Genomic DNA, 20,405 nt, shown 5'->3' on the forward strand with positions numbered 1-20,405 from the left:
AACTTCCATAAAACATATTAAACTTAAGAGCAGCATTGATACCGTTGAAATCTTTTTCTAAGAGATTTTGCAAGAGCAATATTAGATGCATGCTCAATCCTTTATTTTTAAAAATTATACAAATTTTAATTTTTCGTTATAATTTTTCGTTACAATGACATAATGGCTGTAATATATACCTATTTTTAAAAAAGTTTTCTTTTGGAAAGATCTTGCACTCTTGGCGAGATTAAAATAAAAATAGAAAGGATGCGGCTCTTTAACAATCATTGTACTTTAAGAGTTGTAGAAAATATTAAAATATTGATAAACAATACTAAGATAAGAGACGAAACAGTTTTTGTTTTACGGTAAGGTAGCAAAAGGTTTTATTATGGTAACGGTACTCGTTTTTGGTATCTAGTGCCAAAACATCAGAGGGTGCCGCCTATTATGAACAGTTTTGTGCATAAAATTAGGCCATTTTATGATTTTGAGACAGTGTGCTATGTGATCTGTCCGTCTGTTTCAGTTTGTGAAGTGCTGTGGACTTGTGAGGATGTTATTTGGATTGATTGGAGTTTTGTGTTGTCTGCACTATTTTTATTAGTTTAATTGGATACATAAGGACAGTGTTTTATTTGTGGAAACGAAATTCTTACAACAAAAGTGAAGTATGTAGGTATTTCTGGGAAATTATTTTATTATTTTTTTTTTAAATAAGATATGAAATCACTTCGTAAAACAAAGTTCGATACAGTCAATTTCCAGCGGTCGATCTTTTCTCACTTGTGGTATCATTTCGTTGAAATATTGATGTTCATATGTTTTGTGCTAAGCGAATTGTATATTTTGTATGATTCAATGACTGATATCTGATACCGTGGCTCCGTTCATCTGTTAGTGTTGGTGTACTGCTGTTTGGTCCATAGTGCATAGGCGTGGAGATTGCCAAATTGTGAAGCATCATCTACGTCCTTTTTTTTATGAAAATAAGGGTTGAGACGATCAGGACGTTCAGCTGAGGGTAATTGATACGTCCTGCCCATTACAATGCAGTGCCACTCAAGATTCTTGAAATACCCAAAAATTCTGAGCGGCACTACAACAACGCTCGCCACCTTGAGACATAAGATGATAAGCCTCATTTGCCCAGTTATAGTAATAGTAATTATATTCAAAAGATTTTGGAAAGGCTTTCCTTGAAGAGTTTCCATAATAAGTGGCAGCCCTGGTATGCGTGCGTGCATGCTCGCGCCACGGCCCGGGTTCGCCGCTGCCTGACCTGGTGACATACAAACCGACCCCCACTCGATTAAGTTATTCTTAAAAAATCCTATCACGAACAGAATTTTCGGGCCAGCCCACCGCTGCGCCCGCATCAAAAATTTGTCGCACGCCACTCGAGATAGCAATACGAAAACAAACAAGAGTGAATGGGACGGAAGAACGGAACAGGGCCGGCTAACGGTACCACGCGGAAGTGTGTCAGTAGCGTACTGAGCGCCTCGATACCCATTCGTCGTATCTGCCGAACTTGTGCACAGAATATACAACCTTGACATTGAGCCGTACGCGTCATTATCCTGTGCGCCGGCACGAGTTTTCGATTTCCACGGTACTGAATTACAATGGTGGTTGATAAATGTCTAAAAGTCTAACATCAAACCTACCTCAAGGCAAGCAGACTTATTATAACTTGTTGAGATTTAGAGGAAATTGTACTCGTTGACATATCGGCTCGTATCGCCGAATGAAAGCTGCATTCGGATTCCTTGTCTCTCTAGTTTAGCATAAGTTTCAATGTAAGGGTTTGCTCGGATGACGTTGATTGGCTGACTGTTTTCTTTCAATCAATCTTGACCTACCTCGTCATTTGCAGGCGCAAGGCAATATCGGGTTGAACAAATAATAAAATTTAAACATTTATGCAAACGAGTAATGTTAAAATATCACTTATAATAAACACGCGTTTTAATCAAACAAAAATAGTTAAAAAAAAGTTAAAAACTGAATATAAGTGAGTAACTTATGAAGGTTCTGAATTTTTTGATCTTTGCTAAGATCTATCTAACTTGTATATAATTATTCCCATACATCAAGTATTATATTGTCCTAAAGGAATTATTTAAACTTTACGATCTTATCATTGTTGTAATAGGAATAGTTGGTCTATCGGATAAAAAAATATTTATAACTAGCTGTCCCATAGACGTTGTTCCGTACGTAATTAATAAAATACAGATTTTTATGAATTTATAAATAATATTTTATAACTTCACGAATTATTTCGTAAAATATGCTCCCTGTTGTTATAATGAAATTGTTTCACAGCAGAACAGTCAAACCGTGCGTCAATAAATTATCTCATAGAAAATAAGTCTCTATTAAATATCTTTTTTATAATTTATTAAGTAACAAATGTTGTTAATAATATATTTTATTGTAAATACTGCTTTCCATACTGAAAAGAAAATTCAAATAGATACTTTGTTAACATATTTTCTCACACCTAATAAATTCGTAAGTTTCGAATTTTATATTTAAAAACCTGGCGAATATTGAACATCGACCAATATCATATTTAAAGACATGCAAATTACAAATTAATGTTAATATTTGTATAACTCTCGTACATAAATCATGTTTTATTTGATCTAAATATAAATATTTATAAATAGAATACACCGTTTCTTTTTTCATTTATAATATAAAATTAGTGCGTTTTCTGCTGTTGTAATATTAATGTAATTTTATACGTTATTCAGTCATTAGCAATAGTGTTCATAATGCTTTAAAATTAAATACTAGATACTAATACTAATAAAAACGGGTTGCACTCCGGGAGTGCAGTGCCAGCAGAAGTGAAATCTTGAACATTAACGTTGTGCAGTATTTTCGAATGGTTATGGAATAATTTCGATCGAATTGCTGTATTTATCAGAATAAAAACTAAGCTAGTAGCATTGATGTGGTTAAATACAATATTCATTAATTGCGCTATCGTACACAAAAATTACAATTTGTATTACATATAAAAAAAAACAATTCAGAACTATTACAATTATTTTACATTAAAAAGTTAATCTCACAGAAAAATCGACTTTCATCCATAATTTCAACGAATGTGTTAAGAATTTTCGATTAGGCCACGTGTCCTGACGCGAGTTTAACATTTTATACCCATCCTAAGAAAAAGAAAAGTGCTCAACGCCGCTAAAGAAGTTTTCACTTTAAAAAAAATGGAATTCCGAAATATTTTACATATCATAGAGGTTCGATATTAATTATACTTGTGATATAAACTGGTTTATATTACCTGCAACATTGGCTTGTTTTATATTATTCACAATAGTTTTAATCTCTACAACTTGATTAAGATTCGATAAACCACGTTAGAAGTCACTTAAGATGCTTTGTAGATACTAGATTTGCATTGAGTCTTTTTTATGAAAATAAGGGACGAGACGAGCAGGACGTTCAGATGGTAATTCACATGCCCTGCCCATTACAATGCAGGGCCGCTCAAGATTATTTAAAACCCCAAAAATTCTGAGCGGCACTACAACTTCGCTCGTCACCTTGAGACATAAGATATCTCATTTGCCCAGTCATTTCACTAGCTACCTTCAGACCAAAACACAGTAATGCTTACACATTACTGCTTCACGGCAGAAATAGCCGCCGTTGTGGTAGCCATAATCTAGCCGTCATCCGGTGCAAAGGAGCCTCCCACTAGTAAATTCTAGTAATATTATTAGAATTGTATTTCTTCCTTTAGCACCAATATGAAGTTATCATTCTCATGAAGTTTGGGAAAATGATAAAGTAAAAATTTTTAGCTTCACAACTAAACCATGAAATCTCTCAAATATTTCGTTATTTTACAGAGTACATAGTTCATCTGCTTTCTTCTTCTCAGTGGCGAGTGAACTCTTGACTCTTGAGTAGTCATGATTATAAGTTGTCCTTTTCGTTGGCTGGTATTATGGCGATGTTTTTCCATTTTCGCCGGCATAGCCTACTATGGGTACAAGACAACGATGTATTTAATACAATATAGATATATACTCGGAAATAAACATCCATATTCATCATATAAAGATTGCACCTACCGGGATTCGAACCCGGGACCTAGATTAGTAGACAGGGTCACTAACCATTCAGTTATATGGTCGTCAAATGTACATCGTTATTATTACATTTGTTACTTATAATCAGATGATTATTATTAAAAATAACAACATAGTATTTTCTTTTAATGACGCGAGTGTTACACATTTAAATAAAATACTTTTAAAGGATTAAAACACGTGTAATTGTAACGGTTTTACATTAGATGCTTGCGTAAAAGTTACATTTTTATTTTAGTTAATCCGACGTTTCAAGACCTTTTGCAGTTCTCTATTTCAGGGGGACTGCAGATGAAGTGAGTCAAAGATAGTATTTGTCATAGTTGTCATTATGAAGTTTAGCGCCATTTATTTCCTAGGAGGTGTTATTTGCTGTACACAGATGGTTTTTGGCAAAATTTACTGACAGTGTCCTCTTCTTTTTGGGTATGTGTAATTATGGGTTTTAATTTAGAGATTATTGGATCCCAGGTGTAAGATAATTTTAGACCATCTTCTCTAATGAAATTTGGGTGACTTTAACTTCATCTGCAGTCGCCCTGAAAACGAGATCTGGAAAGGTCTTGAAACGTCGGGTTAACTAAAATAAAAATGTAACTTTTACGCAAACATCTAATGTAAAACCGTTACAATTACACGCGTTTTAATCCTTTAAAAGTGTTTTATTTAAAAAATAACAACACTAATTCTTAAATTAATATAGTTACCGGTAACTTCACAATTCAGGTAACTCGTATTGATAAATTTCGAACATTTGAATTGATACTAGGTTTGTATAATTTTGATCGTGGCGGCAAATCAACAGTCTACAATCAGGTCTACAAATGATAGCTGTGAGCAGTTGTAATAGTTGGACAGATGTCGCGGTCGCGGAGGCTCTATTTACAGCAACTTTCACTGCGGCGCGACCGTCGGCCATGTACCGCTGGCCACCGGACCGAGCAACTTCCAACCGGACTTGAACTTTCTTTGAGATTCCTTACACCGATTGTTTGACGCTCTTCGCACCGTATCGATTACCCTACTCAATGTACACTTGTCTCTGTCAACTATAGCACTATGCTTGTAACTTTGTTCTGTTGTGACCACGTTTTTATCAGTGACCACCACCCCCAGTGGGAGGCTTCTTTGCACAGGATGCTGCTAGATTATGGGTACCACAACGGCACCTATTTCTGCCGTGAAGCAGTAAAGTGTAAGCATTACTCTGTTTCAGTCTGAATGACGCCGTAGTGATATTACTGGGTAAATGAGACTTAACATGTTATGTCTCAAGGTAACGAGCGCGATTGTAGTTCCGCTCAGAATTTTTGGGGTTTTTCAAGAATCCTGAGCGGCACTGCATTGTAATGGGCAGGGCGTATCAATTACCATCAGCTGAACGTCCTGCTCGCCTTGTCCCTTATTTTCATAAAAAAAGTGATGAAATGCCTTCGAATTACTCTTTTACTTCAAGCATTAGGTCAAATATTTTTACACTTATTGAACATCAAAACCTACCTATTTGAAAATGTATTCCTCAGACCTGATTAAAATCGGGCGCAATAAACTTAGTGAGCTTCTTCTTTTTTTTTTAATACTTAGACACAATTAAATTTATGATTTTATTTAAATCATAAATTTAATAGCCTAAGGCTAGTCGCTCCATCTTAATCTGTGATATCATTATGAAAATTATTTATGTCACAGTTATCTTTACCATATAAACGTCTTTTATCAATTCTTTTGAATTTCGTAACATATTAATTGTTTTGAACGTTTTTTTGGATCATATTGTAAAATCATTAATAGTAATAAGTATACGTCTTCCCTCAAAAGACTTACTAACTCGACTTAACTGGCTAGTAGGCATAACAAGTTTATGTTTATTCCTGGTGCCAACATTATGATTATCACAGCTTCTAGAAAATTCGCAAATGTGCTTATGAACATATTTGATTGTTGATTAATAAAATGGGACCTAAAACATTTCAAACGATAAATCATTGCAGAGTAGGTACAGGAGCTTTGAATGCCGTTCAAGTGGTTTTTCGTGCTTTTTAAGCCACCCTTTATAAGCCCAACTTTATAACTTATAAAGTCGAAAAACCGCCAAAGGAAGTTCATTCCTACGATTGGTAAAGATGAGAATAAAGTTTGTCGCAAATATTCCGAATATTTAGTTGGGGACAGATACGATGCTATATTAAATGCGGTGAAGACACAACATGAAGCAACGTCACCACGCAGTGCCAAGCGATCAAGCCATTCACAGAGCACTGATCCCCCACGATTTGAGCATTACCCAGAGATGAGCACGATACTGCTAATGTGGTCAGACCTGCGTTATAGAGTGCTAGAATGTGGGCCGGCTTGAAGGAGTGTCTTGTTTAATTGAACACCTTCAGCTTCAATATAGCCAATTTGCCTTTGTTTTTCCGATGACCGCTGAATTAGCAATCATTCGAGATGTCGCGACTCAGTACTCCAACACTAGGCAAGGCATTAAGGGAGTCAGTGAGTAAGCTGGTCTACTTGCGAAATCTCTCGGGAAGCACAAATTATGGTAGTTTCGACAGAAGCGCCTTGTGTCTTATACAATAGCCTACACTACATCCAGACTAACTGCTAAGCTTTCTACTTTGTTTTCCCCCCTATGTCAATTTACCAGAAAATCAATGGCTATAGCCGGATTGTCGTTATAGCTGATCAACTGATATCTCTCAAGTCGCTAGTTGGTATAGGTTCGGATTGACGAGGTTTGACTTCCATCAGTTCGGGACTATGCCTTTTGAGTTTGATCGCCGGAATAAATGCGTTAGCAATGAAGTGACTTTATACGTTCTGTGCACGATGGCAGAAATGGCGCCTGGTCCACTTGACTTGTAAACCTCCAATAAAAACACGCCTTATATTTTTCTATCTGCTTTAAATATAATGCTCTGACATCGTGACATTGTTGTAAAAGCGAGTTTGAGGTAAAGGGAGTACCCAGAAAATTTCTCATCTATATGGGTCAGAAAGTCGGCCCATGCTCACCTTCAGCCAAGTTGCATCAGGCGTTATAAGATATCCAAGCGACTCACTTGGCGGCAAGTCATCACGTTGTTGGTATTGCGTCGTGAGACCTCTTTTTAATTTGAACTTTGCGTATCATAGAGAATAATAAACTAAGCCTGAATCGTCGAAATCCGCACTACTTATATGTAAATGGTACGTCAGAATTCCTTTGTAGTTAGAACCATTCTTGCTACCGGGCAGCACAGCGGCCGCGACCCGGTACCATAACACAGTTGGCTATTTAATACTCGTATACAATTCGTCATAGCTTGTATTGTACAAAAGTTCCCCAGAGTCGATCACGTTCAGACAGCAATCAAAGTTCTTGTAACATTGGCCACGTTGCGTCACTCCTCCTAGAGAGTTGCGGCCGATGTCGACGCGACGGGACAACGACCGAACTCTATTCAGAATTTGCGAAAACCCTCAAGGTTACGCTCTTGAAGCCGCGACAAATTTTTATAATAATCGATCCATTTTTTATGCCGCAGTTGCGAATGATTGCGTGCTGATGGTTGGCTAACTGTGCGTGTTGAATGTTCACAGTCCTTAATACTTGAACACTTGTTGCCAACATTACTAAACCGATATTAATTTAGTGTTGCCGACACTATGAGCCGATAGTTCACAATACTCGGAAGTTGATTTTTTTGTATTTTGCAAACTTTTATTATTAAGCTACGAACGTTGTGAATGTCACAATGGTAATAAAGCTCAGAAAATTACAACACTTTATACAGTTTTGTTCCTGAATAGAATAATAACATATAAACCAACAAATAAAATGAATTATCACTCTAAATAATAAATAAATCCTCCACCGCGACCGTGCGGTTTTCAAGGAGCTTTCTTCCTCGTTAGTACGAGGAACAAAGCTGTGGAATGATCTTCCTTGTAAGGTGTTTGCGGGACGATACGACATGGGTACCTTAATAAAAGCGCGTACGTTCCTTAAAGGCCGGCAACGCTCCTGAGACTCCTCTGGTGTTGCAACAGAAAGTGGGCGGCGGTGATCACTTACCACCAGGTGACCCGTATGCTTGTTTGTCCTCCTTTTCCATAAAAAAAAAATAATTAGTATCTCAACAAATACCCTTTAAATAAGCCAAATTTTTTTATTTAAACTGTTCACTTAATACTATGATTAAGACTAAAAATGATTTCTTAATTTTCTAGTGAAGTACTTAGTACATCAAGAAGTTGAAAACTTATAGTAATTTTGTCTCTGAAGCAATTCAAATCAGAGCGCCATTTGTTTCCGAAGCGGTAGTAGTATCTAGTATATTAAAAATGACATCAAAAAGAATTCTAAAGAAATCAATTTGGAGAAAAATAATAAATAAATGTCTTTTATGCCTTTTTAAATAAAGAACAATTCATATTCCATTCTGTATAACTGTATAAGTTATTGGACATCTGCGATACCTACGCGAGTGTGTAACAGATTCACAATAATTCAGATGCTCTGTCGTTTTTAAATTGTTGACCCAAATGCAAACTGCAACATTAGGCATTCAGTTTTGCAAGGAAACAACGAAAATGGGCCGTGAACGAACATGAATGTTAAATAAAAATATAAACTAAGTTAGCACCGATGGCTAGTGAAGCGAAGCGCCGCTCGATCGCTGTACGGACTCTATTTAGCTTCAATATCTCGATTTCGTATTGGTTTTTATTAGTGCTGCCCAATTTAATTACATTTTGTAGCTATGCAACAATGCGGTCGATATTAGTCGAGAATAATAATACAACATGGTGCGGTGATTGGAATATAATACTACGGGTACTGTGGTTGTTTTCCTTATGACAATAAGGGACGAGACGAGCATTCTTGAAAAACCCAAAAATTCTGAGTGGTTCTAAAATTGCACTGGTCTCCTTGAGATGTAAGATGCTAAGTCTCGTTTGGCCAGTAAGTTCACTAGCTACGGCGCTTTTCTGACCGAAACACAATAATGCTTACACATTACTGCTTCCCACTGGTGTACAGGAAACTAAACCATGCTTAGTTTTTTTAATGAAACAACGCTATTTAAAAATTATTTAAGAGATAAGAGATTTAAAGAGGTGAATACATATTTGTATGATGACAAGTAAATAAAATAATTCGTATATTTTGTCAACAACTAACAGTGAATATGAAGGAGTTTGTAGTAAGAGTTTATCTAAGTCACAGTACTCTTTTATTTAAAACATACATACGGTTACGCCTGTTTCTCAGAGGTCACGACTTACTCGCCAGATTTCTTCCGCTACTTTCAAACTTCTCTCTTTAATCAAAGCACTTCCTCATAAAAATATTTTAATGTTCTATATGTGTCCGATTACGTCTGAGCACCCTTACCTGCATTATGAGACAATATACGACCGAGCCTTGCTCGGATTTTTATGAATGTACAACTTGAACAAAAAAAACTAATAGGACATCTGGATTCGAACCGGGGCTTCTGCTTTCCGGATCACCGAATGTCCCATTTGAGCTATTATATAGTCTTGTCAGTTGTAAGTGGCAAAATTTACCTTGGTATTCTAATGTTATTGTAGCTGTTTCTCATTAAAACACGAATAAAACTACATTTTTTTTAAATTGAAACCTATCCTAAAGCTGAATCGATTTATCGCTCCCGAAATCCCCTGTATACAAAATTTTATGAAAATCGTTGGAGCCGTTTCCGAGATTCGGATTATATATATATATAATCCTGCTCGTTTAAAGATATAAGATTAACCAATGGTTTTTCTTTGTTACCAGACAACGCGGCAGGGTGGCGACTTCTAAGTATGGCAGCGGCGGGGTGTCTCTCGGGTCCGGCGTGGCGGTGAGGCGCGGCATGAAGAGTGGCGGCGTGACAGGCGGCGGGCCTGGCTCCAGCGAGCTGCTGCTGGGCGCGTGGCTCGACCCAAAGCACGACGGCTCGTCCCCGCCCTGCCACGAGCTGCTCGACTCGCTCCTGGCACCTCCGCCCCTCGCCGAGCTCAAACCCCTCCCGCCCTTCACCGGCTACACCGGACATCTCTCTATCAACGGAATCTCCGGTCACCACTTTCACGCCATCGCCCAGCGTCTGCCGGAAGAAAACAACAACTATCCCACTCAGAGCGGCTACGGAGATAATGAAGTAGTCTCCTCATCGACTTGCGCTACAGATTCAGAGCCACCCGATTTGGAAGATGTTAAGCCGTTTCCTCTAGATGCTCCGGACACAAAACCTTTCGCTGAATCTACAGTGCCGGGTGCGGCCGACTCTTGTGCTCAATCGTGTTCTCCACCAAACAAACTATTTGATGATGCACCTAAGCAAGAAATGTATGATTTAAGTTCTATTGAGGATATAGCGGCTATTATTGGTTCTGCAATAGCAGACACCACTGTTCCTTCTCAACCAGAAGACCCTGAGAGAAATGACTCCAGAGATAGTTGGATGGACATAGACATGACGTGGATAACGAGTGCAAACAGTCATGGCGAAAAAATTGTACCTCAAGACCTTTCTGAATTTGGTCTATCGATTTCGCCTCCCCCTTCTCAGAACCATCAAACATCTATAGACTTTCATGGCAAGAATAATCAAAAGTTTAAAACTCAAGAGTTCTTCCAAAACAATTTCGGACAAGCCGGAACAACTCTTCAGAATTTACTCAGCCAGAGCTACATGCCATTGCTACAGAACCGCCTACAAAATGGTCCTCCAGTGAAGCAGGAAGCACCGAGCTCGACAAGTTACGGCATGGATGTAATCTCGACATCCTCTCCTCCTGGCAATGCCGTTTCCACCACAGACGGAGTAGGTGGCTTACTCAATGGAAGATACGCTCCGCACTACGCGCTCAGCTTAAAACCTGATGGGCTCTGCAGTCCCGATAGATTACTAGGATATCCTCACGCTCATACAACGACAATCACACCGTCGAACAAGAGCAAACGAAGTAGAGCAAAAGCGAAACAAGGAAACAATGGAAATCTACATGGCGGTTCTTTGTCATTTTCATCGGCGACGTCCGCCGAGCTAAGTGGACTCCTCGGCAAAGAGAAACCAGTTCACAGATGTGGCATTTGTAACAGAGGGTTTTTGAATAAGTCAAATATTAAAGTGCACCTCCGTACACACACGGGTGAAAAACCGTTCAGGTGTGACGTGTGCGCTAAGGCATTCCGTCAGAAGGCGCATCTTATAAAGCACCAACAGATTCACAAGCGGATCGGAAGAGACTGACGACCGATCTCGCTCGCTCAACAAGCATTTGATAGCTCGTAGTTGTGTGTGTGCTCGTTTACATGTGTGAGTGCTGCCCCTGTGTCTCAACTAGATATTGTATATTGGACTCTTTGATCATTGTCTTCTAACATAGTTAAGAGCGATGTCGTGACCCCGTAGATTAGCTCCTCCGAAGGAAAAGTGCAATGTTAACTAGTTGTAAGCTCTTCAGATTTATTATGTAGATACATTGTTTTATATTGTTGTGTACTGGGTTATTGTCTTGAGTTTGCTGGTCGTATTTAGACAAACTTTAAATTATTTAGAGAGTATGGTTATGTCTTGATATATCACAAATTATGATCGTATAAATTTCATCAGAATCTTAGATTATGGATTGGTCTCCGATGCGCTCCGACTAGATATCGCACTACCTGAGAACCATAGCTTTTTTATTACGGAAACTTTTAGATGCTTGTGTGCGTGGCATCTTGACAATCAACGGCATCTATGAAATTTTGTAACATAACGCTTCGTGTTATTTTACATTGAAATTAATAAAATACAAAATACTTATTGATGATATATGATCCCAGTGTCTTTCTTATTTCTCGTAGTATTATTTTTACAATATATTACTGCGTAACCCGGCATTTCAGTTTCAGTTATAAGCAAAGTTAAACAGAACATGCGGCACGTCAACGTAACACATTGTTCTAGACTGGCTCGAGTACGCCCACTTGGATGTAGTATAAGTTGCCGCAATTTCGCGGTATCTAGTTGACCAATCCTTAATTTTATTAATATTTTTTGCATTGTTTAACAAGCTGTGGTAAAATAACAGCTATTGTAAGCGCATCTCCATCTCCTCTATCTTCCTCTATATCATCATTTATTAGTTACATATTACATATTTAATTAAAACACTTCAACGAACGAACGATTAAAAAGCGTGTAATTGTAACTGTTTTTACATTAGATTTTTGCGTAAAAGTTAAAATTTTATATATTAGTTAACCCGACTTCAAGACCGTTTCAAGACCTTTCCAGATCTTGTTTTCAGGGGGACTGCAGATGAAATGAGTCAAAGATAGTATTTGTCATAGATGTCATTATGAAGTTGAGCGCCATTTATTGCCTCGGAGGTGGTATTTGCCGTAGACAGATTATAGTTACACGCGTTTTAATCCTTTAAAAGTGTTTTATTTAAATAGTTACATATTTCTCATTATTATTCCCTCTTTAAGTGTGAATGACTACTCCGATTACCTATTTATAGTCAAATTATTAAAATTTTAATTAGCTTTATAATGTAAAATACTAGAATAATTATCAAGTAATTGTACTTAAAAAAGGACAAAGCTTACGAGGCTAACGTATCACTTCCAGTTATGTTATAAGTAGTAGGTTATTATCTATTCATTCATTCATACCACGGCATAAATAAATACGGATGTATTGAATTAAAGATGAGGATTCATCTTTATATCTATGTCACAAATTGAAATGACAGATTAGCAGGAAAATTAGTACCTATCCACATATTAAGCTGTTTATGAAAAATATAAACAAATTTCTGTAATACACAAATCAAATTTGAAAACAAAATGTTACGAACGATGCGGGTCTCGAACCCACGACCTCTCGCGTTCTGTGCGAGTGACGTATCGTCATAAAGTAGATCCTGAAGAGACATGGAGATGAAGCGACAACCTGAGAGTTGAACAAAGCATACAAGATTTTATGACGATACGTCACTCGAACGGTTAGCTCAGTTGGAAGAGCACTCGCACGGAACGCGAGAGGTCGTGGGTTCGAGTCCCGCATAAAATATTGATACCAAATTTTATTTGTGTATTAATCCCAGAAGTGAGGGTTATCACTTTAAAAACATAACAAATTGTTTAAATTTCTGTAATATTAAATAACAAGGTATGTTTGAAGTCGATTAACAATAATTGATAGCAATACATAGTGAGGTGTTCAAACGCACGCGAGCGGATTCGCGTCCGGGAAACTAATCGAAAAAAATAAAAAACACAATGTTTTAACAACAACGATCCGTTGTTACGCAACCAGACGCTATATTCAACCTTATTTAGGACACATCGACTTCATTAAACGGATTCGTAATTCACATTCAATAACATTACTAACATATTTTATTTTCATCAACAACACCTTCCATTTTATTATAAAACACACACACATAGTATAAATTAAAACCTAGTAAAGTGACATATGTATTTTTTTTATTATTCAACATTTGACTGATAGACAATTTATTGTATACAGTGTGATCTTATAACTCTTTTTTATTTCTCTTTTTTATATCAATTGCTCCTAATGAAATAGCTTTATATTGATATAAAAAATATAGAATAATTTGGTCCCACTTTTTTCACTGTATACATTTAAGATTGATTCAATTACTAGCTGTTATGTTATCCGATTTGACGCAATAAGAAGAAATAATAGTTTTTTTTAGAGAAGGAAAACACATTTTCGTATTGAAACAATCATGCACATCACAAAAGTAATACCCCCTCCCGACAAAAAACCTGTGCTGATAGTTCAAAAGGCTATTACAGCGAAGCTGGGTGGGGGGATAAATAGTATAAATCTGCATCTAACGTGATAAAATGTAGCCTATATGTTGGCCTGACCTTTGGTTAATATTCATGCAAAATTGAATCAATCTATTCAGTAGTTTTTCCGTTTTGCCCGGACATGCTCTAGAAAATCAAACAAAAATTCTTGAAAGTGTTTTTTGGATTCGAAATAGCTTAACCACAGCTTTTAGTATTCTTTTAAAACATATTTAATGTACAGTTTTATATTGTTATGATTTTGTTATATGTAGTATGATTAAGTAGTCAATATATTTTACATTCCTACTGGAAACTTAAATCTCTACATCACTACATATTTTATAAAACAAAGTCCTCCGCTGCGTCTGTTCTGTTCGCGATAAACTCAAAAACTACTGAACCGATTTTCATGCTGTTTTCACCAATGAATAGCGTAATTCTCGAGGAAAGTTTTAATATATAATTTGTTTAGTTTTTGTGTATATTTTGTATACATTAACGCTATTTGTTGTCGGAAATGAATAAAAATGGAGCTTTCAACTAAAACGCTATCGAAACCCATTGAGATAAACCAACAAAATAATGTATAGTGGAATTGTGTATTTTATATAGTTCTACAGAAAAGTCTGCCATGGCATATGTCTTTCTCTTAAGGATAACAGACTATATCCATTTTAATACTTTAAAAATTAGCAATCATGAAGCGGTACTGTAAAAGCTGTTTACACAAATATAATATTAATCCTTATCAGTTTATTACTATATATCATAAAAGTCATTAATTTCCGATGGCTTTAGACTACATTATTCCCGAATACTTAGGTAGTCAGCTAGTATATAATATAAACAATATGTATCACCCACTTATGATAGTCGCATTAGGGTTATCAATATTTAGTACCAGCCAGTATTCATTATGACTTTGAACATATTTGTGAACGTAAGCTGGCTGTGTATTTATCCGTCCAACATAGTATATTGAAAATCAACAATTTAATCACCCATGCTTTCGTTCATTCCATGTATTAAATACTTACTTTACTTAATATGTTTCGCTAAAGGAAGGTTTCAGTTGAATCTAAGATAAAGGTCGCTCTACGTACTGTGGGATAAATGCATTTGTGAAACGCGCTTATAATTAATAATAATTTAATATTTTGTGTAAATGTGTTTTGTATATATTGGCTAATACTGGCTAATGAATAATCAATGGAAATTTTCTGGAAAATATAAGGAGAACAAACATGATTCTTATATCCCAATAAATTAACTTGTCTTGTATTTTGAGATCACTAATTGAACTTTAAGTTACAGTTAAGTAATCTTGTTTAATGAAATCACTTTGTACAACTTAAATTGTGTTTCGCATGTTGCATTTCCTACAGTGGTCGTAAAACTTAACACAGTACCTTTTTTAGAATTAAGATTATTAGATCTAAGTATTTATTGATAATTGTAATTTTGTAATATTATACTATTATATTATATCTCGTAGACGACACTGCGAGTTGGTCTTGTATCTAATAAAGTATATATTTAACTTATGTGATAGTGTTCTACGTTCTGTTTCGTACTTATTAGTGTAAGCAATTATATTCCACGAATATTCCCTAAGTGTAAATTTATGTAAAATAAAATGAGATTTTTGTTACCACGGCAGTTTTATTTGAGTCAAGGTCGTGGGAGCCACTAGATCTGGGTCATCTGAACAAAGCTCACTCGGGAGAGATGGCTTGAAAGTCGGATGTGAAACATAGATTGTGAGGAGCGGGTTTTTGCAACATTAAACACCACACTTGTCGCAGAGGCGGCCGCGGACACAAGAGAAAATGCTCACAAGCACGCACTGTGTCAACATGACGCTATACCGTGCGCATATACATCACCCTGCATTATTTTATAAAATTAATGTTATAAATTACAGTAAAGTATTTATAGATTCCAATGTTTTAGAGTTTTGACTGTAGTTGTTGTGTTAATGCTAAATTAGTAAAAGGTGATTTGTATATAGAAATCAAAAGTCAGTGTACCTACTTAAATAGGTATACCTAAATTTAAATTTTTTACTGTGCTAAAATGATTTACTCTATGCTGAGTATTATTTTTAATTTTCATAGTAATAATAATTGATTAAACCTCTACTTAGAAGTAGAGTAGAACGAGTAAGTAGTCTAAAATACAGCAATTTTGTTAATTTATAGAATTTACGATGCAATGTACTTTTGCAATTTATAAATTTAATATAACCACACACAGCACAAATGTAACAAACTTCACTTACTATATACGTATCTCTAACACTCACCCACACACTTCACCCAAAACTAAACACATAATATAATAATAATGATGTATATATTTCAAATCACATGTCCTGTATTATTTTTTAATGTCTTTTATTAATAACCGTACTCTGTTTACTATTTAGATCTTTGTGCATGGAACATCATTCCTTATTGTATTCGGAGAAGGGCGTTGTTAGCTGCGCTGCAGTTTATACTTTTGCAGCTATCATCGTTTATACTTGTTTTATTATCTTTGTTAAATTGTTCCAAATAAAAGTTTTATTATTTTATTATTTATTAAAGTTTTATTATTTTATTATTTATTAAAAAAAAATATTAGTTCATCATGCTTGTATTTGTGAATAGAATCCTAGCAAACCAATTTACATTTAAAACGCCCCAAATATGAAAACAGACACTAATAGGCCCCGGCCCCCAGTCCCCGGTGGCCCCGCTCGTGGTGGCCACGGTAGAAACCCCGGGTTCTGCAAAACTAAACCAACGAAGGTTGGTAGGCCCCCCACAAGACCGACGATCTGGTCAAGATCGCCGGAGGAGGTTGGATGAGGGCAGCGCAGGACCGATCGTCAAGGCGATCTTTGGGGGAGGCCTTTGTCCAGCATTGGACGTCTTCCGGCTGAAATGATGATTAAATACCAAAGAATCATTTAACAAAATAATGTTAATTTTATTAATTTTAAAGATACAGGCCATAGTGTAACTGAAACTGTTTCACAACTAAAGTTGAGCAAAAAAATGGCACTCCGAAATTGCAAAGCTGATTACATTTCAGTTAAGAAGTTGTTGCACAATAATTGTTAATTATCTGTAAACGGATTCTAATCATTAGTTATGCGGCTAATTACTCTCTGTATAAGTTATTTAATTTTACAGTTAGGAAATACGAACAAATTCAGATTTTTTCATTTAAACGATTATACGGTAATGCAATTTCAGCAGGTATGCTATGTATCAAAGTCACCATTACGAATTAATAATTTCGAGATAAAAATAGACTGAAGAAATTGTATTAAAAAAATATCTACTGATAAGAAAATATATATCCCAGTAATGTGCCCAAAAAGCGACGTTCTTTGCATTTCTAGACTAATTGTCTGACAGTAGTCCACACCTTGATGGTGGTGCAAGGTCCATTTGACAGGTGGACCAAGGTACACTTTGGATCACCTGTCAAATCTGTAAGGCTCCCCGACAACTCTTTTAGGAGTGCTTTTGTGTCGAGAGTTTCATAGCTTTTAGTTCTCATTTTACCTTTTTGATAAAAGTAAGAAGTCAATTTAAAAAAAGTTACATATTAGTAATCTAACAGATTCATTCTTCATTTATATCATTCTGTTGCTATGTTGGTTATATAATTAACGTGTGGTGTATATGCGCACGGTACCGTCGCATGCGCAGATTCTTTCTTCAACCCACTTACCGAGGAGACTTGATTTCACTTCGCGACGCGCGATTGCTGCGTCGCGTCGTATTATCATACGATACGATATAAATACACCACATGTTGCTGAGTTCACACACGAGTCGGTAAGGGGGCGTCCACTTATAACGCGATATGTTCTTCTATAATATGCATTCCTTCTGATAACTCCGCCCCCTCCCTTGTATTTGAGGTTAATAACAAAAAAAAATAAACAGGCATTATTTCTTGGTTGTTTGGTTCTCTTCGCAGTGCGCTTAAAATTGTATAATATTATATTAAAATTCACACAAGCTTCTTTAAAAAAAGTATTTAACCAGATTTTTTTAAACGAAGACCTAGTTATATTGAGATGCCAATAAGTAAGAAGTAATTATGGCAAAACAGTCAACAATCCTTTGAGGCAGCTCAGATATACAGGATGTCCCAGAACTCAACGTCAAGCCGAAACAGGGTGACAGGATTGATTGTAACCATCATGAGAAAAATCAGAAAAAAATCTATTGAAATTTGGTCAAACTGTAACCATCTTCGGTTATTTTGGTTAATTTTTATTATCAAAACAGTGACTTCTTTTAAGGCGAATCTTAAAGGCATATATTCAATAATTGTGAAACGTTTCAATAACATACTCGTAATTGAGTAATTTTTTACTTATGTATTTGCAATTGTATTGCATTGTATACTTACCAAAATCATTGTTGTAAGCAACTACTTTAATTGTTAAAATGTTAATTTCTCATGTAAGTGACAATAGGTCTTAGTGAGAATAAAGATATTTAGACCATGTAGTGCCGCTCAGGATTCTTCGAAAACCCAAAATCTGAGCTCCATCGCCAAATGCATTCTTCAGGAGATATGAGATATTAAGTGTCATTAGCTTAGAAATTTCAGTAACTTCATAAAACTGAAAGATAATAATAATCGTATATTAATTACTACTTCACGACAGACAAAGGTAGTAGCACGTAGTTGGCGTCCTGTGCCAAGAAGCCTGGTAAAATGTTGTGATGTCTTTTTGAAGTTATGTTAGTTAATTCTTTAGGCACGTTATGAAAAAATGATGGGAGTGAAATATTAAGATGCGCGCGCATTACTGTAACACAAAAGTAAAAGGTTGAAGATGGTTCCTAAAAGTTTAAAATAAAAGCTGATCTTACTCATATTTCTTCTGTTGATGGAGCATTGGGTCAAGGAGCAAGATTCTCAAAAAATTACAACAAATTTAACTTGAAGCAATTGCCAATGATCTCGTCAAGAGTGCAGACATTTAATGAGTCAGACTGTTTTATCACGCAGAAGCATAATATCAATGTGTTAGAGATGTCAGTGAACTAAGTGGTGAATAATTTCACTGAATCCGGAAGAAAATGGGGCATCAATCGTAAAAAACTCCTGAGAATTCTCCCTAAATTGCCACACATTGATCGGCTTACATGGAGTTGATATTTCGAGCGACGTTGACTTTCGAACATCTAGGAATGGAAAGACTAAGATGGCCTCTAAAAATCTTGTTGTGCTCATTAAAGCAGTATTTCATTAAAGTCTTTGTTTAACGACGCAAATTCAGCCTTACATGGAGTAACCAATGGGAGGCTCCTTTGCACATGATGCCGGCTAGATTATGGGTACAACGGCGCCTATTTCTGCCGTGAAGTAGTAATGTGTAAACATTACAGTGTTTCGGTCTGAAGAGGCTAGAGAAGTTACTGGGCAAATGAGACTTCACATCTTATGTCTCAAGGTGACGAGCGCAATTGTAGTGCAACTCAGAATTTTTTGGGATTTTTCAAGAATCTTGCGTCGCATTGCATTGAAATGGGCAGGGCGTTAATTCACACGTTCACGTCCTGCTCGTCTCGTCCCTTATTTTCATAAAAAAAAACATGGGGGTGATATTACGAGCGACGTTGAGTTTCGAACATCTAGGAATGCGAAGACTATGCTAGCCTCTATAAAGCCTGGTATGCTCATTAAAGCAGTATTATACGACGCGAATTCAGCCTCACATGGAGTTCTATTCTCATCGATGGGCTGGATACCAGCCCAAGTAAATGAACGTAGGTATATCATTCCGTATACATACTTAATTTTTGAGTCAGAAAAATGTCATTTAATTTAAGCAAATGTGATACATGCGGGAGTGTTACACATTTAAATAATATAGTTTTCAAAGAATTAATACTCGTGTAATTAAAACTGTGTTATTACTTATTACAAGTTTTTGTATAAAAGTTTTTATTACATTTTTAGTATGATACTATTACCAAAATATTTTACTTCACCCAAAGTTTCGTTACCTTTTCAGAGCATGTTTTCAGGGAACCCCCTGCTCAGTGATTTATACGCAAAAACCTTATGTAAAAACACAGAATCAGTTACACGCGTTTCATCCTTTAGAAAGTATTTTATTAAGGTACTGTTAATGCCCACTTCTAGGCCAAATAAATTCAAACGATCATTAATCGGCAATGGGGTTTGATTATTATTCGTATTATGATTATTATTCGATATTAAGCTTCCTGAAAATACATATATTGGAAATGTTTTTCAACCAATTCAAAGCTTATATCAAAGGAAAACTTATTGAGAAGTTTTGCTATTATAATTTTTAAGATTATTTGTATTAAATAGATATGAAAACTTAAGTATGAATTGCCCTAAAGGCTTTGACCGTTAATTATGGCAATGAGATTATTGCCACTTATTCAATAGTATGAGATGATCATCAAACTTTAATT

At 36.0% G+C, this 20,405-nt stretch overlaps 1 protein-coding gene across 1 annotated transcript in view; it reads left to right on the forward strand.

The window, feature by feature from the left end:
• Window positions 1-13,032, forward strand: part of LOC126979430 (ichor) — a 54,210-nt gene extending 41,178 nt beyond the window's left edge. The window contains exon 3 of the mRNA XM_050828734.1: window positions 9,904-13,032. Coding sequence (XP_050684691.1) covers window positions 9,983-11,365 — 1,383 coding nt within the window. The 5' untranslated portion in view covers window positions 9,904-9,982 and the 3' untranslated portion in view covers window positions 11,366-13,032. The remainder of the gene's footprint in view (window positions 1-9,903) is intronic.
• The last annotated feature ends 7,373 nt before the right edge of the window (window positions 13,033-20,405 follow it).

Source organism: Leptidea sinapis, chromosome 3 (genome assembly GCF_905404315.1).
Source record: "Leptidea sinapis chromosome 3, ilLepSina1.1, whole genome shotgun sequence".
Taxonomy (NCBI): domain Eukaryota; kingdom Metazoa; phylum Arthropoda; class Insecta; order Lepidoptera; family Pieridae; genus Leptidea; species Leptidea sinapis.